Below are 26246 nucleotides of genomic sequence, written 5' to 3'. Positions count from 1 at the left end.
ACGAGGTATTAGAAATAAAGGTAGTGAACTGCTTATGTATGTTGACTCTGACATTACTGGTTTATCAGAGTACCACTTAAATAAATTGATACTTCAGAGGCTTCCTTTACCAGAATACAGATTAGCTGACTGTTTTTCAAAGAGTTCCTTGTGGAGTGGGGAGTGGCCATTTACTTAAAAAATCAATATTCCGTTTGAATCCAGAGACATTGGCACTGCACTGGACAGATATTTGAATGTTGTGCAGGGACAGTCGAATTTAGTGAAACGAAACTTCTAATTGTTGTTGTTGTTGTTGTTTATAGGTCCACTAACTCTGACTTCAGAGCATTTCTGCTGAAGATGTAGAGGGTTTTTGGTTCACTTTATAAGAAGTAACAGAAATTAGTTATATGTGGTGTATTCAATATTAATTTTGTATGTGATTGTGCAATAAAAAGGATGTTGGCAGATCTCCTAAACTCATATGATCTGATGCAGGATGTGTTTTTTCCATCTAGGGTGCAGGCAGGAGAACAGTAGCACAGCCATAGACAATATTTTTATTCATTCTTCGTTACTAGATGGGCATTCTCTTAGTAAAAGGGTGAATGGCCTTTCAGACCTTGATGCACAAATTTTAACACTAAAAGGCTTTTGTACTCAAACAAATGTTGCATACTATTACAAACCATGTAGGAAAGTTAATCCAATGGCAGTCAAGAGTTTTTTAAACCTTGATAAGGAACAAGAGTGGCAGGATGTTTATACTGCCGGTAACTCAGTTCTCATGCTCTTTGAGATTTGATTTCCATTAGAACGCTCTAAATGGGGTACTAACAGTAAATGGCAGCCTGGGTGGCTGACTAGTGGGACAAGGATATCATGTGGAACAAAGCAGGTATTACATCAAAATGTTAGAAGTAGTCACAATCAAGCTACAGTAGCCCTTCAGATATATGTACAGTATTAAACAACCATTTTCTGAGCATTGCTGGTGAATTAAATAAAAGTTTAGTTTCTACAGGGAATCATATAATTCTCTTGGAAAATGCCATTCTGAGACTGATGGCTGAAATACTCCTCTGTGATACTGACAAGGGGGATATTGAGTCAATAATTAAATCACTGAAGACTAAGGATGCTCGTGGATATAATGGAGTGCCTAGCAGAATATTGAAGTACTGTGCTGCACATGTTAGCCCTGTACTTAGCCATTTTTGTAATTTTTGCTTTAGGAATTGTCAGTTTCCTGAATGATTAAACTACTCAGTAGTAAAGTGGCATTATAAAAAGGAAGAAAGGGATAATATAGAAAATTTTGGAGTTATTTCTATGCCATCAGTGTTTGCTAAAGTTATTGAAAAGGCTGTGTATGCAAGGATAATTGATCATTTTATATCACGTAATTTGCTATCAAATGTATAGTTCAGCTTCAGTAGTCATTTAACAACTGAAAATGCTATATTCTTTTCACTGTGAGGTACTGGATGGGTTAAACAAAAGGTTTTGAACACTAGGCACATTTTTTGATTTAACTAAGGTGTTTGTGTTGATCACAAAGTGGTGCTCCAAGAATGGCTGTGATGTGAGGTCTGAGTGGGGTATGGTCAAATTGCGGGGGATGCCCCATGGATCAGTGTTGGGGCCATTACTGTTCTGTATTTATATAAACAATATGCCTTCTAGTATTATGGCTAATTCTAAAATATTTCAGTTTGCTGATGGCACTGGCAAGTTTGTTGTGTGCAGCATGGGCTCTGTTTGAAACAGTGCAGTTCATAAGTTATGGATTGTAGAAAACGAACTAATGCTAAATCACAACAAGATTCTGTTTTTACAGTTTCTAACACATGATTCAACAAAACCCGACATTTTAATTTCACAGAATGGGCATATGATTAGCGAAACTGAACAGTTCAAATTTCTGGGTGTTCAGATAGATAGTAAGCTGTCGTTGGGAAGCCCACATTCAGGATCTTGTTCAGAGGCTTAATGCTGCCATTTTTACTTTTCGAATGGGGCCCGAAGTAAGTGATCGTTTTACATTAAAATTAGTCTGCTTTGTTGACCTTCATTTGCATATGTCATAGAAATATTAGCTTATTCCCAAGAATTATCAGTTTTCACTCAGTTAATACTTGGCAGAAATCAAACCTGCATTTGGATCAGACTTCCTTAACTCTTATGCGGAAAGGTCTGCAGTATACTGCTGCACAATTTTCAATAAGCTACCACAAGAGTTCAAATATCTTAGTAGTAATCCATACGCTTTCAAATCAAAACTGAAGAGTTTCCTCATGAGTCGTTCCCTCTATTCTGTTGAGGAGTTCCTTGAAAAATTAAGCTGATTCTAATCTTATAAAATGTTGATTGCATCTACTTAACCTTATGGCTTGACTTTTTTTGGGTTCATAAACATTTTGTGTGTTATAACTTTTATGTTGTAATTTCATGTACTTGAGACGTTCCATAACCTTGGAGATTTGCTCCCCAATTTGGTCCTACCAAACTAGACGTGTAAATAAATAAATAAATAAATAAATAAATAAATAAATAAAAATTTCAAACTTCTAAACGTAGGTGCACTTCAGCTGTTTGAAAAATGCCTAAATTGTTGAATGATAGAATACTGATAAATTTTTCACAGCATAACTCCTGAACTGCCTGTAAGGTAGGCTTCAATAAATATTTCTCTCAGAAAAAATAAAATATGAATTTAAAAATGGAATTGTAACATTGGCATCAACTGTTACCCTTTTATTTCATCCATAATGCTTATGAGGTCATTGTTATAAAAATCACTGTTAAAATTTGGTCCAGCTGCCTGTTTACAGGGTTAAAAAAGAAACACCGAAATTTACATATTTCAAAAGTTAAGCCTGCACCATCATAATAACCATAAAGCAATCTCTAAAAGTGACCAATATAAACTGTCCAATCACAGTAATGTGACCACATGCCGAAAGGCTGAATAACCACCTTTTCAGTGCAAACTGCTGTGACATATGCAGGAAGAGCGTAAGTGAGGTTCTGGAAGGTACGAACAGAGGTGTGAAGTTGTGCTGACTAGTGGCATGGCCAGCTGCACTAGGTTTCTTGATTGAGGACCCACGGCATGATTGAGGTGGTCCCACTGATTCTCGATAGTGTTTAAATTGGGGGAGTTGCTGGCCAGGGGAGTATGGTAAACTCATCCTGGTGCTCTTTGAACTACGCATGTACACTGTGTGCTGTTCGACACATTGCATTGTCCTGCTGGTAGATGCCATTGTGCTGAGGAAAAACAATGTGCATGTAGTGTTCGACATGGCCCTCAAGGATGGAGGCATACTTGTTCTTCGTTTTTGCCTTCAAGAGTGATGTCATAACCCATGGAATGGCATGAAAGCATTCCACAGACCATAATGTTCCATCTTCAGGTGTGGATGCTTCTGACAATTATTGCAGGGTGGTTGTTCTCAGACATTTCATGCCAGTGGAGCCTAAAATCCTAAAAGGCCACCTATTGTAACTCAATGGATATCCAATTGTGGTATTGGCATGCAAATACGAGCCTTCATCACCAGTGAACAGCAGTTGGGCATGTGCTCCAGAGGCCCATACGCAGTAGAGTCCGCAGAATGGTCATTGAGGAGACACTGTTAGTAGCCCCTTTGTTCATTTGGGTGGTCAAATGTTTAACATTTGTACATCTACTTGTGCGTACACGTCTCGACAGCTGTTGTTCACCCCTGTCATTTATTCCCTGTGGTGCACCACAGTTTCCCCGCCTCCAGTTTTGGATAGGGCTGGTTCTCTACGCTTAGTATACTTTAACTATGGCAAAACAAGAATGGTTTACAAACAATGGAAAAGCATCCACCCTAGGACTCATTTAAAGCTAATGATTATGATCTTTTGGATGTTAGATAAATCACTCCATTTCCGCATTACGACAATGACCGTTTTTTGCATTCTTTGTACATGCTTTATATACCATCTGTTGCTAATGTTGCCATCTTCTGTCTGTGAATGGATATTACACATTGACTTCAAACATAGGCGGTGGTCGCATTAATGTGTTGGTACCGTGTAAAAAACCATCGAGAACAATAACAGCAATAATAAAATAATGTGGCTACTTCCGTTGCAGCCATGTCCTCTCAAGATGCACATTCGGATCACTTTCAGCCGATAAAAGTAGATTGAAATGGAATTCCATGTGTTATCCTGGATACTGGCTGAGTCACAGTAACAGCACTACGCATACACAGCCAGTGTTTTTTCCTGAAGGCCACCTCCCGCAGGCAAACATAGAAGTAACACACATGAGCAGTTCGCGATTGTAAACATAAAATCCAAACAGAAACTTTTCAGATCTTGTTTAATATCTATTAATTATTGACTTCACAGATGAGATTTAAATTTCTGGATTACCAACATAGTCGTACATCTTTGTTTCTTTGGTGTTCTCTTTGGATTTCATGTTTACATTCACGAAGTGCTCACTTGTATTAGTTACGAGTTTGCCTCCAGGATGTGGCATTCAGGAAAATACACTGGCTATATATGCATATTGCTGTTATTGTGATGTTGCCAGTACCCAGGACAACAGATGTTCTGTTTTAATGTATTTTACCAGTTGATGGCAATGTGAATTTAAATCTTAAGAGGACAGGGTGGAAGGAAAGTAGCCATGTTATTTTATTATTACTTTTATTTTTCTTGTTTACATTTTATATTGGTCAGTTTTAAAGAGTCTTGTATGATTATTCTGGTGATGAAGGCTTGAGCTTCAAAATGTATAAATTCTACAGTTTTTTACACTAAGTAAGTGGTTGAGCTGCCATTTTAACATTGACTGTGAATCATGTAGCACATCATAAAGAGAATTCATTGTTGGAATTCAAATATTTGTGCCCACAGTATTTCCATGTGTCTTGGCTGGCACATTATAGACAGGAGATTAATAATATTATACTTAGATTTAGAGACAGGAAAGCTGTAGTAAAAAAAATAAAATTCTCAGCTAAGATTTGAAAATAATATTTTCAGTTGATAGAAATATGTTGTGTTTAGGATAAAAGTGTGAATAAAGTGTCACAGAATTCACACAATAAAAAGAGAAACAAAGATACATGAAGGATGTAAACATCACCTAAAGTTTGCTTACATGCTAGGACACTGAATGTGAAAATGAAAATAATTTGATAACAGACAACGAATTATCAGTTCTAGGAAACTGAGTTTGACCATGAAAAGATGAGATGTATAATATTATGTAGGAGATGTATAATATTGTTTATTATTTTGTATTTGGAAATAATTTCATAAGACATGTGTTTTCCTTATGTTTGATGGAAGTGTTATTAATTTAAGAACTGGCTATTTGGTGGTTCTGGTATGGTACAGTATTCATTTCGCCACTCCACAACTTCATGTAAATATAAGGTATATTATAATATTGCAGTCTTGCTAGTCTTATTATAAGGTCATTCAATAAGAAACCCATTTTTTAAAGAATATGTTAAAAGAATGGGATACAACACTAATTTTTTCAACACAATCCCCCTGAACTTCTGTGCACTTATACCAGTGCTGGACAAGATTCTCAATTCTGCATGCACAGAATTCTTGGGGAGTGTGTGCGTAACCAGTTATGCATTACTGCCTAGACCTCACCATCATTGTACCTTGAGCCACTAAGAGCTTGTTTCAGTGAATTTAAAATGTGCCAGATCTCATGAATACAGGGGTGAGGTAAGCTGGTGAACTTCACGTCTCCCTGCACACACCCACGTACAGCTCGTTTTGATATCAGATGTTTTGGAAACCATCTCACATGCACAGTATTGAAAGTCAGTACATCATAAACAGTGTGGTGGGCTGATCTGACAGTAATGTTCATTGTTGCTGCAATATCACTCGCTGTAATATGCCTGTTTTCTCATATCAATTCTGCCAATGTTGTTCTCTGTGACTGCACAGAAAGAACTTTCTGGACCCGGCAAATATTCAACACTTGTTACAACCTGTTTGAATTTATCTGCCCAGTCATACTCTTGTGTTTGACTCAAACAAGTTTCAACATATTGCACTGCCACACGATGGTGAATCTTGATTGGTTTCAACCGTTCAGCTAACGGAAATCTAATGACCCCTCCACTGCTCCACTTTGGTGCAAACGTGCAAGGGTGGTGCCATCTTGTTTTACTGATTTTCAATATCCCATTCGCTAGACAGGTGTGCCAACCCCTTCTGGTAATAGTTCTAAGACACCATCAAAAAATAACAACGAAGCCCAAACTTTGTTGAAGTTTTGTAGTTTTTTATACAACTTTTCTTGTTATTTATCGAATGGTCCTTGTCTCCTGAGCAGTGTCTTCAAAAAGAATGATTAGAGACATTCTTTCAGGATTTTATGCGAGCAATGCGTATATCCAATCCAGCAATGAGAGCTATAGCAGACCAAATGGAAAGAGATGAAGTGTTGAGGTGGTCCAATTCCTTGACAAGAGCAAGAGTAACTAGATGGGGTGGAATGATTTCAACCCCTGATGATGTTTTGCAGGTAATAAGATGTCTAAACATGAGACATACAAGTATTTGATACTACCACATAAGTTCTGCGGTTAATACTCTCTGCAGTTTGTGTATGCTTGTATTAAATCTTGTAAGCTCTTTATAAGAATGATGTCAGTAGCCTCTAAAATATATTGTAGATTCAAACATTTAGTTTTCTCTCTTCAGCTGGCTATGTGCTAATTACAGAAATATGGATAACTGCACATGAAGGCTGCCAGTATTTTCTAAATTATTCTTTTCTCCTTAAATGAGAACCCATTTTTATCTGTGTGCCATATATGGACACTTTTCATATGGTAGGGAACAAATGTCTGTGGTTCACTTGTACAAGCCTTTCAAATGGTCACCTTTTAACAACTTGCATGTCTGGTATGTCACATGTTTAACTATTGGTGATTGTGATGTGTGTATGAGAAGTGAAGCATTTTATCTTTTGTTGGTATTTTTCTTCTTTGAGAGAGAAGGGAAGGGTAAGAAATCCAGTGTCCACACCAAATGCCATCAAGTCTAATGTCTTCATTCAGAGGATATTTTGACTAAGTTTTCATTGTATTCATAATAATTTGGGATTTTTTAAAAATAATTTTCCCTTTATTTAGGAAAACTGTTGTACGCTGTTAATTGATCATTTCAGTTTGCGGGAGGTGCCAGTTTAGTTATTGGTCATTGTCTCAAAGACATGCTTAATTTTTAAGTACAGCTTTCCATTAATATCTGTATGAACAGTGGACTAGTGTTCAAAAAACTGTAAATTGTTATTGGCCCCCTGAACTGAGCCTTTTTGTCACGGACTCTAATGCTGGTAAGCTGATCGATCATGAGCTGTTCATGATGAGCGAGAAATCCATGTTAAAGTTCTGTTCTAGCACATTTTAAAATTATCGTTGCATGCTCATTAATATTTAAAGTTTGTGTGGTGATCAGTGTGTATACTTCCCAGGAGATCTGGGAAATACCTGGGAATTTTCTCATCCAGGAAATACCCAGAAAAAACTTCTGAATTATTAGAATTCCAGGAACTTTTCATTGTTCTTGTTTTCAGTTAAATTTTTTGTAATTTTGTATGGTAAGGCTTGGTACTCTATAACAAAGAATATCTTCATCCTGCTACTGCAGAATAATACTGCAACTGTAAAACATAAATAAGAAAATAACACAAAGAAAATGCACTATTTACAACAGCAAAAGACAGTGCACAACAGGTGTCTGCTGACAGCAAAAATGTCGAAGACTATAAGTTTGTAAACTGCTGTATCTTGCCCGCCCCCTTTTTTTTAATGTCTTTCTGCATCTTGTTATGAAGTTATTCTTTCCATACAGCAAGTCAACACTACCCTAAAAAGCTTCCTATAAAGATGTGAAATTAGAGAACAGTAACTTATAGTCACATCAAGGTGTGTAAGTATGTTATTTCTCTTATTGCAATCTAATGAGCATTTGAAACAACAGCAGGTCAAACTACAATTCGGTGTCTGTAGTTTTTGTAAAGCTCTTTAAGATGAATAACAAGAAAGCTCCTGTGTAAATGACAAGACCAGTTTCCTTCCCATCCTTCACCAATCTGCACTTGTGCTCTGTCTCAGCTTGAGAGGTTCAGCAGCATTCAAAAAGATTATCACAGGAAAAAATGCATTCACCACTTTTTGTTAGTGTAACCTCAAAGAGGGCACAATTAACCTTTGAAAGGCAAAGTAGTATCCCCCAGCCCTAGCCAATGCAGAAAACTTAAAGGCAGCTTAATAGAACTGATTGTAAAATACTTTCACTGTGCTGAGTTCACGGGACAACCTAATTATTTCTTGCTATGTATGATTCTGTTAATTTAAAACAAAGTTCTGTGTCATGAATACATAGAGTTCTAGTATTTTCTATCTACCTACCTTTTTTAGCTGTCAGTAGAATCATGTGTGTGCACTGTAGAAAATGTTTATAGGACAGTCCTTAGGCAGTTGCTATGTTCAAACTTGAGAGAAGTTGGAAACAGAGATGTTCAATTTCTTATGGATTAAATCTATATTTAAGATCAGCTTCACACTTTTAAATGTTGTAACATCTGTATTGCCGTACATCTCCCTCTTCATTTGTGATAGCAGATTGTGGCTTGATTGCCTAAAAAAGTTTAAGCCAGGTAGTGAATACAAAAACACAAAGCAACTGCTAGGAAAAGATGTAAATTTAATCTTGGAATGCAATCCTTTCATGTGCTATTTTAAAGCATCGCAAGGGTGAAATGAAGTAGGCTGTGGGAAATATTTGAAAGTATATTTGAAAGTAATGACTTTTTTTAAAAAAAAAAAAAACACTGGTAATAATTGTTACCAGCTGTTGCAAATACAACTCCACACTCTAAGTCCATAAAGCCTACAATAACTAGTCTGTCTGTCCCCAGTCTTACTCAGCCTCTTCTGGAACGTCATGGTAAATAATGGAAAGCAATATCTTTAGCAGGTATTAAGATCCAACAGAATAATACTTTTATTATCTTACTCTTTGCCTCTCTGAAGATGACTTTCAGGAAGCAGTCCATCTGTTACCTAGCTTAGTAGTAGCATTCATAGTATACTGGATGACTTGAAGTTTCAGCTGCGTTAACTATAGTTGGCTAAAGAGTTGAGACAATGATGGATAAAACACTTGCCAACTACACTTACATTCTTGCTGTTGTTTAACAGAGAACCACTATTTCTCCAGCAACTGCTTATGTCCAATTAAACAAACTTTTTCATGACTAGATATGTTAACAACCCATTGATTTCAGGAACACTGATGATGTTTCCTTTAAAAGCCCCAGTTGAGTCCAAAAGTTGTAGTATACTGTATAGATGGCGCGCGCGCGCGCGCTCGCGTGCGTGCGTGCGTGCGTGCGTGCGTGCGTGTGTGTGTGTGTGTGTGTGTGTGTGTGATTATTTGTCCCTATTTTCTTGGGGATGACACTGGATGTGGATGCCATTGCTCGTGCAAAACATTCCAGAATTTCTTCATTCTGGAATTGCGGGCAAGAGGGTTGCTGAATAACATTCGTTTTCAGGAGGATAAGGTGATGGCTCACACAGCATACTCCAACAAATGTTTCCAAACTGTGTGATATCCCCACTTTTGCAAGGTGAGTTGGCCATCCTGTTTCGCAGATTTAACAGCTCTGGATTTCCTCCTGTGGGGTATGTAAAGGGCCTTTGTCAATCTTATGCAGACAACCAATGAACTTACGTGTGCCATTTGCCATGAAATAAGTGCTATTCCACAAGATACATTAAAACGTATTATGGAAACCTTCCCATGATGCCTTCAGCAGTGCAGTATGTTGTATATTAATGCATTGCTGCCCTGTATAATTCCGGTGGGAAAATTAACAACAGAATTCAGATTATAAATGTTAAATAAAGTTTGTAAATTATTTCTTTTATCAGGATCTTTCAGAAATTTAACATCAAATTCTCCCTAGACTGTCATTTGCTTTCTTTTGTCTGCTAGGTGACATAATAATGACTCCTTTTTCCTTAAAAATGTGCAAAAATTTCCCCGTGGGGATCTATACTTATAAATGACTCAAAGATATCAGCAACTCACAAACACTAGCTTCCAGTTATCGATCTAAGCTGAAACAAATGGATACAATAGACTTGAACTTCGTGTTATTTTTAACATTCATGAGAACTCCTCTTTTTTCCATTTTTTTCTATGGAAATAGGTCTGCTAATTGATAGTCCTTTATGTTTAACATATGGATTCCTGTTTGTGTGATACACAATTATGTTTGTATGTCTTGCACTGCTGTGACTTATTCAGAGTTGTTACTTAACTAAAAATACATCATTGGAATGGTAAGTCTATGTTAGGCTGCTTCAATTTTTAAATAAATGCAGAAATTTGAGAATGTAGCATGTTGTTTTGTGGGTGTATGTTTATTGTATTGGTAATAATGTAGATCCTGGGTGAGAAGTTTAGCGGTAGCACAGATAGATTTTTACTCCATTACGCTAAAGATAGTAAATGGCTGCTTATGCAAGATATCCCAAAAGAGAATATAATATGAACTAGAGAGTGTAAAAGCACAAAATATTCCAATTTTATTGTTTCAAACTTTCTAGAGAATACTAAATGCATAATGTAATATACTTAGTCTGTCTTGACTTTCCTACCATGTCCACTGTAGTAGTCCCCAATACTCACACCAACAAATTTTGGGATTGTTTAAATTTATTGAGGTTTTCCAATTCTGGCATTATCTGATGCTAATGATATCATCAGTAAAAAGGAAATATGCAGTTCATATTGAAGTAATGAGCATAGTTGTTTAAAAGCAGTATATTGGTATCAACAGCAGACACTATTGATCGACTGCCATAAACACTTTGGTATATATAAGTAACAAGTATAATAAACCCAAGTTGTCAAAGTGCGAAATCTTGAGGAATACCGCATCCAACTACTTCTTTGGCAGTGTGGTTTTCACTATTTTGTGTGATCACCACAATTCTTTGCACACTTTCAGTGATACATAATCCATACCTGTATTGCATTTACCATTATTTCCACACTGTAGCAGTTCCCCAAAAGTGATGTATGATTGACGGATCAGAGCTCTGTTTCAGGCCTTGAATTACATTCTTTTTTTTTGTGTTGGATTAATTGCAGTGCATAATTCATTTAACAATAGGTACAAGAGCTCATTTATTGGCATCACTTTCCAAAAGCTCAGCTGTTGAAGACCTGATAAGTAGTTTCTTGCCTGGAACTTTGAGATATGGCTACATAATGTTTTCTGCAAGAACTGTTCATATGTTTGATATAAGATGAAAATGGGTCTCTACTTATTAACATCACTCATTTCACCTTTTTTTAGAGAGTGGAACAACTTTTGCTGCCTTGAAAATTTTTGGGAAGTTTGCTGAAGTAAAAAGCAGTTTCTTATATCTGACAGAGGACAAGATACTTGGTGGCAGATATTATTTTAAAAGGTAATCAGATATACCATCACAAATACAAGGGAGCAAGCTGGGCTGCTACATTATGGTACCACTGGTTTTACCTGATATAAATGCATTAGGAAATGATGTCAAGCTTAATGCTACATCTATACAAAGGGAGACACAGAAGTGTTAGTTCGAGTAAATAAGAAGGAATCCTTGCAGGTTCCAGAGGAAGACAAATATTTATTTCTCCATAGATTGCTTACTGAAAAATATGCATTGCTCAAACCTGTAAACCAGTTATGTATGAATGTACTACCCCGTTATGAATTTATGTGAGTAATTACCAAGTGGAATTGAACAATACTGGGGATTTTTTCATAAATTTCAGCTCATTAATTTAAATTTGTTTGTTGAGGGTAAGCTGCCAGTCTTGCATCAGATCCTGTATTTTATAACAATTTTTTAACAATGTCACACAAATATCCTTTGTTGATAACCTCATAGATTTACAGACATTATTGCCAGATTATTTATAAATTTCATGAATAATATCAGTCCTACCTCGAGGTACACTGAATGCTACTTTACATGATCATGCCTCCAGATACAGAACAATGTATGGAGTGCTGCTTACTCAAGCAACTTTTCATTTTTTTTTTATATGAACACATTTTGTGTACTGTAGGACAGTGCAGAACTATATTGTGTTTATTGGCTTCTGGAAGCTGTAAATGAACAAGCAAACTGGATTTTACATAGTTGGTGTTTGTGGAAACCAAGTTGGTTCATAATGAGTTATTTGGCCTCCAGAAAAGTTATCATGCATGAACACACAATGTTTCATAATTCTACAATAGATTGAGATCAGTGAGATGCAACCAACCTCTTCTAGTGATTTTGCTGTGAAACCCCTGATTTATCTGACCATGCTGGTCAAATCTTATAGTAAAGTATACAGAGTAGTTTGCAATAAATCAGACTTTGTCAGTGATTACAAAGTAATTATTGAAAGAATCCTGGAGAGAAATTTACAAAGCAGACAGTGCAGACATAAATTTAGCTCTTTCTTAAACATGTTCAGATAGTGTTTTTTCACCTCCTGTCCCCCTGAAACAAATAAGGGTAAATTGGAGCTGAAGCAGTAATGGATAGCTCATGGGATTAAAGTGCTTTGTGTTAGGAAGAGAGAGCTTTACCTAATTAAGAGAACGAGCTGCAGTGATGAATTGAAAATCCGTTTTGTAAAAGCCTCCAGTCTGTTGTTAAGAAGTGAAACTCGTGCACTATGCTCAAAAATAAAACACCGCAAGATTGAGACAAATGACAAAATAAAAGAAACCAAATGAAATTGAGCCCACCAAAAGTAGCTTTGGCAGAAATGGTAATGCTTTCAAATCATTAGCCAGCAAATTCAGTGATTACTTCCTCACAGTGGCAGAAAATGTGCCACCCACTAATACACAACGAAGCACACAGGCATTAGATTTACTTCTGCAGACATTATTGTATGAAAAATACAACCCATAATAAGATTAAAAAATTAACCAGAGTACTAAAAAGGAGTACTTCTGCTGACTATGATGGTGTTTCTGGCATAAACTTACACTGACTTGAAATGATTATCCTCAAGTTACCATTGTAATCAGTCAGTGACTCATGTCACATGTCTGACAGACTTAAATATGCTGTGGTAACACCCAGCTATGTACGGAGTGCTGCTTACTGAAACAGCTTTTCAAATTTTTTATATGAACACATTTTGTGTAGTGTAGGAGACTGTAGAACTGTATTGTATGATTCTGAAAGTGGATAAACTTGTTTATTGGCTTCTGGAAGTTGTAAATGAACAAAGCAGCTAGAGATAATTGAGCCATCTTCAGTGTCAAACCCATTCCACTCTTTACAGTCTTTTTAAAACTGTTTGAGAAAGCTCCTAAGGGGGGGAGGAGGAGGAGGAGGAGGAGGAGGAGGAGGAGGAGGAGGAGGAGGAGGAGGGCTGTAATGGCTACAGACCAAACAAATAAGGGTGTTTGGTCTAAAGTTATACTTTCTGATCATATATTAATTGCTGTTGTAATAAAGTTTACTGCTCCAAGAATTGACAGAATACCAACTCATTTAGCTGGGGGGGGGGGGGGGGGGGGGGACCTTGTGAACTGCTTCTGTTTCTCTTTCATACAGTAACTTGCAACTGAAGTTCTGACACAATTACACAAGGAAGAATTATCCATTTGGAATATTCTGTAACTTTGTCAAAGTCTTAGATTATGTGGGTCGCAAAATTTTATGCTGTTAATGCAATCTCCCTTGCAGGGACAAAGTTGTTCTTCATAACAGAAAGCAGCAGGACTGATTGACAGACTGTATTGCAGCCACAAAAATAACTTCAGAATAGGTGTCCCATAATGATCAGTAATATAACCACTCTTGGTCATAACCTACATAACTGATATTATGATGTTAAAGGGCAATTAGAAACTGTAGTGTTTGCTGAGATGATTGTACAAATGTAGGGTCCAAACACAGCCATAGCCAAATGTGGGTGAATAGCAGCCCACAGGCCACCTGTGGTCTGCTAATGGTTTTTTCTGCAGCCTACCAAGACATTCAGAATTTTTATGTAACAATTTATACATTTTCTGAAGTGCAGAGTTAACTAATGCATGCAACCATTTTAAAATGTGTAGCTTTCCACTGACCTCTGCTTCCACAAAGTGACCCATGTGCCTATACTGTTGCCCACCCGTGGCTTATATGATGGCTGAAGATGCCTACAAGTGATTCATAGCTAATAGCGTTGACTTAATCTCACAAAGACTCGTATTATACAATTATAAAAAAAAAATAAAAAAAAATTGCTTGTTAGAACCAGAAGTAAACTTTAATGTTCATATTCTAAATGAAACACTTCTTTAGAATTCCATGGGATTAACACACAGATAAACTTATCAGGAGACTCAGTTACTATTTTTTTGGCCTTAGATCAATACACAGAAAGGTGGTTCTAATGACAGATATGTTGCCTTATTTTACATATTTTCTCTTCATTCATCAGAACTGAGCAGTAAGAATACTCTGTAAAACAGATAACCACACATCTTCCAGAAGCCTTTTTAAGGATCTTGGAATTCTTAGACTCACTACCCCAATTCATCTGCTCCTTAATGGGATTTGTTGCTGTCAATAAAAGTCAATTTCAGCTGAGCAATGAGCAACATAATGTCAATACGAGACACAAAAATACATACCATGCAGATTTTTGCCTTCTTTGCTAGTGTTCAGAGTGGAGTTCTGTACTCTTGGTGTAAAGGTTCTCAGCAAGAGTCCCATCTAATATAAAGCAGAATTAAAAAATACATCATTGGCACAACATGACTAAAAGAAGGGATAAGACAGTGGAAAACACAGGATGAAATAATGACAATGTTATGAAAAGGGTAGAATGCTACTCACCATATAGAGGACACAATGAGTTACAGACAGACAAAACCTTCTTGTGCAGTAGAAAACAGGCACTCGTTCACACTAACACAACTCTCACCCACATGACCACTGTCTCTGGCCACTGACTGCCCACATAGCTTCTTACCTTTCTGCCATCACACTTGTGAAGTAGAAATATGTCTACCATTAGTGTCAAGCTTATCCTACCAAAATAAACTACCAGGGCAAAATATTGATCACACCTTGAAAAAGCACACTGGTCAATATGGAGTGCTGTGTGAATGGTGTTGAACTGGTGCTAGGTGTCATGTGCCCCTCCACCTCTAATGTGAGGACAGTGGAGTGGAGTCAGTTAATTGTATAAATAATTGCTATAAGATGGATCGATGTGGAGATGTGACAGAGCAGCAGCTGCCATGTTTAGACATGTGCACGACTACATTGAGAGTGAAATTGCTTGATTTGTTGGTGTATCAGCATTGACTTAGTGTGCCTTAGTGTGTCTACAGGGGATGGTATTCAACTCGCAGTTATATAACACTGCATATGAACACTGGTCCTAAGAGAATTCTGAGTGACAGGATTGGGAAGCTAGTGCTTTGCCTTGTCAGTGGTAATTGGTTTCAAATATGACTGAAATTACTGCTAAGCAGATCCATCTCAACCACTTTCCAAGCAAGCATTGTCAAGGTGTGATGTTCACCTGCTTTATTTCTTAATTGATTGTCCTCGATGTTAACGTTGCTACACTGGCTGAAAAATGGGAGGGGTGTGGAAGTTAAACACTCACTATTTTAAATGATGTAGCCTACACGTGCACATCTGCGTTTAACAGTTCTTTACTTACACTGTTCACAACCCCCCAATAATACACAGTTATATGACCAGTGCACTATTGTTTAACTTTCAATAAGCCTCATTAATAGTTTTCAGCCAAAAATCAACATACTGCTGTAATAGTTTACTGTCTAAAATCTATGAGCAGTAAGAACACATTTCAATCTTTCAGATAAATTGAACACACTGTCATTGCATTAATACATGGCCTATTGGTGTAACACTTATTTCATGGTTAGGTTGATGCATTATTGTTGCTCTAACCAACATAGGTTTCTTGTATGAAACTCGGCCATGGACTGTCTGTCTCGGGACCAAAAATCGGGCCCTTATATTATATCATCACAATAATAGGCACTGAAAGTATACATTGTTGAATGTTTAATGTACAGAAATTACAATTGAAACTTAACTCCTTCAGTTAACTGCATATATAGAAACATAGTTTGTTTTTAACAGCTTTTTCTACCACGAGAGTAAGGCCAAATTATTTGTTTAAATGATGAAATTAACACACATTGTTACACCAACAATACTTTTCACAAAACTATTAATTACTTTGGAATTAAGGACTGGCTTTGCTAACATGTTTTCGAATAGAGCCAAATAGGTCCTTTAAGAATACTATTAGTTGTTCCTCCAAATTTTTATAATTAGTACAGAATTTATATTTGTTTGTATGTTAACTATAGAATTTAAGTAACGAAACAATTACTGATTTCACCCTATATCAAAAGTTACTAACTAGGAAAAGTCAAAATAAATTATAAGATTAATTACATACATAAAACTATGCACAAAATTAGATGTGGTGTTATATTCTTTAAAACTGAGGGCCAATCTTTCTTTTTTATGAAGATGCGGATTATACTCATGTATGTTAAAGGTAATTAGTCAAAAATGAAAAAATGAATTTTAAGGAAGCAGATGGCAAAACAAGACGGGAAGTAAAAATATTGCAGCTTGCTTCGTCATAAAGGGAACTGCATGCATGGACATTTTGATTTGGGTATCTGCAAAAATCAATTGCAAAATAACACTACTGGTTCTTACTAAATATGCAGTAAACCATAATGTTACTTCTGTGAAAGGATTTGGAAAGGTCATGACTGCTTGACAGATAAGGTATCAGACTGAATTTCATTTCTTGATACTATTTCTACTGAAAGGAAGCAATAGCAGAACAAATGGGAGTTGAACCAAACTTTTATTAGTAGTAAAGGAAATGGTCGCCAGCCTAATTAGGCAAAGTTGTATCAAGTACTAGCACTGTTCATAAAGGTTAAGTATTGGGATTGACTGTACTCGATTCTGAAATTATGTATTGCAAATAAGCAGTTGCGCAATTTATCAGGCAATGTAACAGTAGTTTAGTGTGAACAACAGAAGGAATATGTAACTATTTTTACAACAGCTGGCTCTCAGCAACACTTAATATTAAAGCAGAAACCTAATGAGTATTGTAGGTAAATAATTACTGATGGTGAGGCAGCGTTAACTTGGACAAGAAGTTCTTTTATCAGCTTAGTCATTGGAAAATACTGTCATTGATAATATGGTTTTCAGGTAATTACACTCTAGTCTGATTACTATTTTTATTCTCAAGGAGCATTCATTTTCTAATGCCGTTTAACTCAAATTGAATGTGTGGTACTTGGATTTAGTATAGTTTGAATATTTGTAGCCAGTTATCTTAGCACACAAAAGTTAAAGAACTGGCAAGTGCAACTCATTAATGCTGTAGTTGTAATATGAAACTTAAATCTGGCTCAACAATTAGCAAGGGGCTGGGACACAAATCTTATCATTAGACACAGCTCAAGGCTGAATATCTTAGTCACAACATAACATGAGAAACACTAATTATATACTATGAAATTATAAACACTGTTTCTTCCAGACTTGCACAGTAATTAATACTTATGCCGGACCTTCGAAGTCTACTGGCCAGTGACTATCATGATAGTTTTTGCAGGTAACTGTAATATTGTACTGAGATTTCAATAAGAACAATCTGTAAACTGAATACTTTAAATCTTTTCTTGGCAATTGTACTTTGGTGAAACATTTTATGAAATATGAGGAGTATTTCAAAATTTAGGCTCACTAAATAATTATGAAATTTGCTATCCACAAAGTTTATTAAAATTATTAGGGGAATTCAAATGAAACTTGGTCACTAGTGTAAAGTGACTGTTAAGATTTTATCAACTCAAAATTGGAGTTATACACAGTACACATATTTAAAAATAGTCACCAAAACTGTTGGCACATTTATCCCATTGTGACACTAGCCAGTCGATTCCATCCTTGAAGAAGCTAGTAGGCTGCTGCCGGATCCAGGCATGAACCTAGTCTCTCACTCAGTCATCCATTGCGAATCAATATCCACGAATAGCTTGTTTTAGACGTCCAAACACCGATGGATCTCATCCATGGTGATTCTGTGGTTGTCAGAGACTAAAGCATTCACTTCCACAACCATTTCCGGTGTGATGACATGATGAGCCTGTCCAGGACGAGCATTTTCTTCCAGTGGCTCTGGGCCCCTCAAGGAATCATTTGTGCCATTCCACAACACTTGAACAACTCAGACTGTACTCACCATACACAGCCTTCATCCATCAATACATTTCACAGCCTCCAACTCCCTCTGCTGCCAAAAATCGAATCACTCCTCGTTGTTCCTGCTTACTCACCTGCATGTTCGGTAGTGGACAATAACTTGTGTGACCACCTTCTCTTCGGCATGAAACAACACTGGCGCTATGCAACATCAAACAGTGTGCACACATCAGTCTTTCTACCAGTAGATGGTGCCATCATACCTGCCACCTTACATATAAGGCAAACATGGATGTACTGACCAGATTTCCTTTGGCTGAACCTCATACTTTTCAGCTCAGTGAAATAAGATATTTGGCAATATTGTAGCACTTGGGACAGGAACCTGCGTAGGTAAATGATAATGATAAAATACAGGTGTGTTCAACACAAAGTTCGAAGAACGCCAGCTTATTACTGAAAAAGAAACCGCAAAACTAGTCCATGTAATTATACAGTACTCAACTGATTCATTGAGATGAAGGTAGTGGCAGTGTTGATCTGTGGCTGTACAGAAACAGCAGGAAAAGTGTCCACAGCTCTTGCTGTGTAACAAACACTGTAAATTCTCTTCTGAGCATCAGATATTTGTACTAGAGAGCTAACCAAAGTATGCTAGGAATAATAAGCCAAATTACTTCTACATCCAGGGTTGTATTATAATCTTGCTTTTCTTCTTGCCTTGCTCAGTTCACAAAATGTGAACATTTTGCCTTCTAGCCACCAGCTAATTCTTGCCTCAAAGAAGTCTTGCAGTTTGACTGCCAAATCCACCTTTTCTATTACGACCAAGCCAGTTTTGTTACAGAGGGACTTCCGTCAGTTTTTCATGATTACAAACCTACTTTCCGTGTGCATGAACCAGTAGCTAAAGTTTTAATACTTACATTCTATTACAGAAGATTATTTTTAAAGTTACATCTGTAGATTAAACTATGGAAAATCCAGGATGGAATGTAACAATATTATGAGAAGGAAAGTCGCTACTTACCATATGGTGTACATGCTGAGTTGCAGATAGGCACAACAAAATGATACTCACAATTAAAGCTTTAGGCCATTAAGGCCTTCGTCAACAATACACACACTCTCGTGCGCACACTCTCTCGTGCAAAAGTCTTAATGGCTGAAAGCTTTCATTGTGAGTGTACTTTTGTTGTGCCTATCTGCGACTCAGCGTCTCCACTATATAATAAGTAGCAGCTTTCCTTCTCATAATATTGTTATACCTGTAGATTAGTTACATTGACATAAATTGACATGATTAATAAATAAAACATTTACGGAGGTGTTACATCAAAGAACATGGTGATACAGAAGTTAAATAAGACAAATATAGCTAATATTTATAATAGTGTTACAAGTGAGCCACACGCAAAGTAGCTGACTGGGCACATGTTTTGTGCCTAATTTCTAATTACGCTAGATGTCAAGTACTTAAATAACTAATGAGTTGTTTAACCCACAGGTTTTCTTACTGTGATTTGAACCTACTCGTTCAGACTATCATAAACATAAATATGGAAGTTTTCCAACATTTGGTTAGTGATAAATTTAATCTGCAATGTGTGAGGATGTGGTTGGGGCCAAGGGTGAGTCCATGGTGTTTTGGGGGTTTCTTTTGTATCAAGACATGGCATCACTGATTTATTCAGTCTTCTAAGGACGTAATATCGCCTGATTCGTTCAGCCTTATTATGAACATGAACCAGGATGCTTTTAAACTTCCTCAGTGGACAAGGGTTGCCCTTTCTCCTTCATCATGATGAGTATAGTGTGGGCACTCCTGTCTTCAAGATAATACCTCTGTTAACAGGTCTGCACACTTACATTCCTTGTCCAATGAGCACTCGGGCATACTGTTGAACATTGATTTGCCTGTTAAGTCACCCAGTGTTAATCACATTGAAAATGTTGGGGGCTATCTAGAACATTGGATGAATCGTAGCAATCAGCACCATCTCAGTTTGATAGCTCTACAGGAATTAATAATCAGTGAGAAGTTGCAGCTGAATGTGGATTACACGAAGAAGCTTGTGACCTCTCTCTCTCTCTCTCTCTCTCTCTCTCTCTGTCTCTCTCTCTCTCTCTCTCTCTCTCTCTCTCTGAATTGAGACTATTATCAAGATTAGAGGCAGTGTGACATGTTGTTGTGAGAAATCTCCTGGGTATGACTAATGGTTTGTTCATTATGGTTACACTCTATTTAGCATTTAATATGTGAGTGCTTTTTAACTCTGGTTTCACCCAACTTCGTATTCAAAGCACTGTGTGTATTGTTGTCACTCATAAATGAGAATATGCCTTAAGACCTTATCCTGAACATTTCTGCAGCTAATTAATATTTAGTTTTATTTATGACATGGAGTGATGTTTGCTGTTGCATAACAACTATAGGTATTGTATTGCATGGAACTAGGGACCTAGAAACAACGGAGAGGCTTCGTCCCCACCATAGCCCTCAGTGGTTCACAACCCCACAACAGCCTACAACAGTTCACTCGCCCCACCACCCCGCCCCACACCGAACCCAGGGTTATTGTGCGGTTCGGTCCCCAGGCCCCCCCCCCCCCCCCCCCCCCCCCGTCCTCCCCGGGAATGTCAAACACCAGATGAGTGTAAGAATGTAACCCCTATGTTTGCATTGTAGAGTAATTACGGTGTACGCATACGTGGAGATAGTGTTTGCGCAGCAATCCCCGACATAGTGTAATTGAGGCGAAATAAGGGAAACCAGCCCACATTCGCTGAGGCAGATGGCCTTAAAAACCATCCACAGACTGGCCGGCAAACCGGACACTAATCCGCCAGGCACGTCTTCCCACCTGGAAAGCAGTGCATTAGACCGCACAGCTAACCGGGCGGGCTATAACTATAGGTACTCTGCTTGTGGCTCAGTGATGTGCTGCTTATCCAAAGACTTTGCTCCTACCTAAAAATCTTATCGGTGTGTATCCCCACCCATTCTCTGCTGCTCGTGCACGTCTGGTGTATTATGGAGGCCCCTACAATTCTGTTAACAAATGCCACAGTGAAATATGTTTTCCCGGCTACAGTCCACAATTGAAATATGGTATCCCGGCTAAGACACAAGTTGAAAATATGCTCACTATTTTTTATTTACTTAAATTTGCCATATTTCGTGACAGTACCTTTTCCGTTAGACGTTCATAAGGCGATATTAGTCTTGGCTTCAGTTGTCTAAGTATGATTCCACAATGCATCTTTGTCGGTTGCAGAATTGACGTGGTTCAACGTGTTTCCCTCATTTTGGTGTTTCAAATACCAATTCTTCAAATGTAGTTTCTTCTTATAGTTAATACAAAAAAAACAGTAACATAATTCAAAATTATTTATGACGGCAACCTTCACATTGTTCTACCGTCAACACACACCAAGAGTTAACTGCCGACTGACTACAGTCAAAGACGACTCCAGCGTCAAAGATGTTTTACACCACGCACAATCTTCCACTTGTAATCAGTCTTTTTGCTATTCTTCGATACATTTACTAATAGTAATCAATATGCTTTCACTCTCAAAATTATAAGTAAATTAACATATAATAAGGCAAATTATAATAAAAAATTCTGACAAAAATATAAGAAAACATTCACAATTTGGTATCGATAAATCCGGTAAAAAAAAAATATAACATCTCCCAGATCCATTACAACAGGTCAAATAATATGCAACCATGATTGTTGCAGAACTAATCATACCTATGTTTTAAGGGTTAAACCTAACATCAAAATCTTGAAGCAACTGTTACACATTGTAAATTTTGTTTTAACCCTGTGAATGTGGTTAGCAGTTATTATTACTTCAACCAACTGCCTTTAAACCCAGCCAAAAGAATCATAGGTATCAATATGAGCCATGTTCTGCTGCCAGCTGATCATTTGCATTAAGTAGCTGTCTCCAGACACTCCTTCCCCATTCCCTCCCAGTGGGCTCATCACACTCTTGTGAATGTACATATCGAGTATGGGACCCCAAGCTGTTGCAGTAATTTTTCTTTTCCTTTCCTTTCCTTTGCTGCAGCTGCTGCTGCTGCTGCTGCTTCTTCTCAGACTGTCTGTTGGGCAAATTCCCTGTTGAGAACCTAGTTTGTGTGTAAGAAATTTATTGTGGATTTTCCTTGTTTATTTTACACCACTTATTCTGGTTATGTATGTGTAGACCCCACATCCAGATTTGTCTTCCACATTTAAAAAGTTTCTTACAAAAGTGTGGGCTGTGCGAGGAAAGTTGTCCAATACCCTACTGATCCCCAAGCTGTTAATTGTCCACGCATGCCAAGCAGTAGGTGCCTGTCCATTTGGGATAATGGGCTCCCATTAATGGCCATTGAGCCAGGTGACCATTTCTCCAGCTGGGTGGTGCCTGTGGGGAGATCCCTCGTTCGTGGCAGATTGTTCATCTAGTGAAAGGACCCAAGTTATCTTGTGGCAGCCATGAGGTTCCAGCAGTCTCTTCACATAGAACTGAATGCTTCAGTGCAGATCATTACAACCCCAAAAACTTTCCCTCGGTGGTCGTGCCATGGGAGTAAAGCAAAATAAAGTGGACTGCAGAAACTTATTCCCTTCAGTTCCTAGTTTTTGCTCAGGCTGATAGAGGGTCGTTTTTACCAACTAAATCTGTTCTTTGTACATAATATTTTAAAAAATCATTGGAAAAACCTGTTCCCCTGGTAAAACACGAAGTGATTTGGCCTTAATTAAAACAACAAACTGGCCAGTCCTGAGCATTATACTCTTACAAGAAATGTGCTGACATGCCTGCCATCATAAGACTTCATAAGTTCCTGGGTACAGGGTTTAATTTTCACTGGGACCTTCTGCTGCAGACAGATGAGGAATGACATGAAAATTTGGAGATTCGAGGGATCCATTTCATACGCTATGTATGTTGAGGCTTGTCAGACATCCTCACTTTTTAGGTGGACACACTTTCTGAGAAACTTAAAATCATGGTCTACTGTATTTCCCTCCACCAATGTGGTGGTTTAAATGCCAATGCATATGTCTTGTCTTCCCACTGTACAAACAACCCACGTGTGGAGGCTGGCTAACTGCTTAGTGAAAACCCACCAAGTGAATAGCCACTATTGAGTCAGTTGTGAAGACGATCACCCTCCCTGAGTCCTGAAGTGTGCTGCTTTAATTAAAGAACATGACTTCCAGGAAATTCTATCAGCTCTCATATTTTGAATTTTGGAGAAATTACAATCGCTTGCATCCTGTCCCAGTGGTATTGAATTTTGCCGGTACTGTGGCCATGTCATTGTTAGTACCTCTAGTATTTACTCTCTTATTCCCTTGATGTCAACATCTGGTAGTCTTGCAACTAAATTTATACAAAGTGGAAGTAGGCTCGCTTACGACAAGGAGAAGCTCTTTCAAGTGCCCTCTTCAACCTTGCGTTAGAGATAGTGGTTCAGGAGAGTAATTTACATCTATACAATGGTCTCCGATTCGAATACAGTAAAGTAAAACTCCTGGCTTATGCAAATGATATAGTATTGCTGAGTTGAACTGAAGGAGAACTGAAAGGCATGTACAGATCTCTCAGGCACAGTGCCAGCAAAATGGGGCTTTTGATTAACCAAGAGAAAACAGGATATATTGAAATAGGCAGAGTCATAAACCCAAATCCTTATCTTGAAATTGACCAACATTCTTAATTCAGAAAAGTTCTTCAATTTAAATACCTTGGATCATGTTTCAACAGTAAAAATATCACAACAATGGATATAAACGAAACAATAGCCTCAGGGTCAAGATGTCTGCTCACTAAGCAACCCACTCAAAAATGAAGCTTTGTCAAATCATCACAAAGATGAAGATATACAACACTATTATCTACCCCATAGTACTGTACGGCTCAGAAAGCTGGATGCTTACAAAGAATTAAAGAGGAAAAACTGATTGTTTTCGAAAGAAAAATAATGAGAAAAATCTGGAGACCTGTGTTGGAGAATGACATATGGAAAATTCGAAAGAACAATGAAATTTATCAGTTAATGAAGCAACCCACTATCATCCAGAAATTATAAAGTAGGAGACTGCAATGGGCTGGACATGTGGCTAGAATGGAAAACAACAGAATCACCAAGAAAGCATTTGAAGGTACTCTCCAGGCAACAAGACCATTGGGTCGACCTCGTACAAGGTGGAAAGATGATATAGAGGAGGACATTGCAGCATTAGGAATTTCTGCAGGGTGGAGAGAGACTGCAAGAGATAGAAGGCTGGAAGCAGATTGTTGATGCAGTGCGTGGTCTACAGGGCCTGTGATCGCTTGGGGGGGGGGGGGGGTGGAGTGAGGGTGAGAGAGAGGAGGTAGGCTCTACCTGCCTGTGGTTCCTGCAGCACCAACTTTGGAAACATTGTCTTCTTGCACTTGGCTAAAGAAACACAATCTTCCTCTGGCATCTATCTGTGACAGTACTACCTTTAAGGAACCCACTCCCCAGAAATATACAGACCACTGACCAGACACCATACTGTGGCTGAAGGGTTCCCAGATTGCAAGCCCCAGGGATGCTCACTCTTCAGTTCCTACCTGCATGGCAGAACCCTTGCAAGTAATCAAAGGCTAAAGTAGTTAGGGAGAAAAAGAAAAAACAAACCTGGAGAGGAGGAGGTCATACTGGAGGCACCAGATCTCCCCACATCATTGAATTCTCAACCTATGTTCGTCAATGTTCTTCCATCCCTGCTGGTAATACAGTGATCCTGGACCATTACATGTCCTCTTGACCTCTTCATGTGAAACCAGGACACCCTAAATGTAATAATTCAGTGGAACTGCAATGGATATTATTGTCACTTGCCAGAACAGCAACAGCAATAATAATAATAATAATAATAATTATTATTATTATTATTATTATTATTATTATTATTATTATTATTATTATTATTATTATTGACTTTTTTTCCTCAGACTTAAGTCTGGTTAAAAATGGAACGTGACGCGGACCTCGGTCAAGCGTGACTTCCTTGTAACTGTATGGTATATGTTATATTGCATTTAGGAACTTTCGGGTAATTGAACATGTATCAATAATTACAGATTTTTGTAGTTGTATATATATGTTTGGATGTAGCTGTATTGCATTGATGTACTGGTGAATATTGTGAGGTATGACTCCTGTAGTTGATAGTATAATTGGGATAATGTCGACTTTATCCTGATGCCACATGTCCTTGACTTCCTCAGCCAGTTGGATGTATTTTTCAATTTTTTCTCCTGTTTTCTTCTGTATATTTGTTGTGTTGGGTATGGATATTTCAATTAGTTGTGTTAATTTCTTCTTTTTATTGGTGAGTATGATGTCAGGTTTGTTATGTGGTGTTGTTTTATCTGTTATAATCGTTCTGTTCCAGTATAATTTGTATTCATCATTCTCCAGTACATTTTGTGGTGTGTACTTGTATGTGGGAACGTGTTGTTTTATTAGTTTATGTTTTATGGCAAGTTGTTGATGTATTATTTTTGCTACATTGTCATGTCTTCTAGGGTATTCTGTATTTGCTAGTATTGTACATCCGCTTGTGATGTGATCTACTGTTTCTATTTGTTGTTTGCAGAGTCTGCATTTATCTGTTGTGGTATTGGGATCTTTAATAATATGCTTGCTGTAATATCTGGTGTTTATTGTTTGATCCTGTATTGCGATCATGAATCCTTCCGTCTCACTGTATATATTGCCGTTTCTTAGCCATGTGTTGGATGCGTCTTGATCTATGTGTGGCTGTGTTAGATGATACGGGTGCTTGCCGTGTAGTGTTTTCTTTTTCCAATTTACTTTCTTTGTATCTGTTGATGTTATGTGATCTAAAGGGTTGTAGAAGTGGTTATGAAATTGCAATGGTGTAGCTGATGTATTTA

General features: G+C 37.6%; 1 protein-coding gene across 1 annotated transcript in view; it reads left to right on the top strand.

The window, feature by feature from the left end:
* Positions 1 to 26246, top strand: part of LOC126188861 (E3 ubiquitin-protein ligase NRDP1) — a 60169-nt gene that overhangs the window by 26223 nt on the left and 7700 nt on the right. Inside the window, exon 5 of the mRNA XM_049930506.1 lies at positions 6377 to 6532. Within this exon, the coding sequence (XP_049786463.1) occupies positions 6377 to 6532 (156 nt within the window). The remainder of the gene's footprint in view (positions 1 to 6376; positions 6533 to 26246) is intronic.

This window comes from Schistocerca cancellata, chromosome 5 (genome assembly GCF_023864275.1).
Source record: "Schistocerca cancellata isolate TAMUIC-IGC-003103 chromosome 5, iqSchCanc2.1, whole genome shotgun sequence".
Taxonomy (NCBI): Eukaryota; Metazoa; Arthropoda; class Insecta; order Orthoptera; family Acrididae; genus Schistocerca; species Schistocerca cancellata.
The sequence above is the reverse complement of the archived record's forward strand: the minus strand, read 5'-3'. Positions and strand labels throughout refer to the sequence as shown.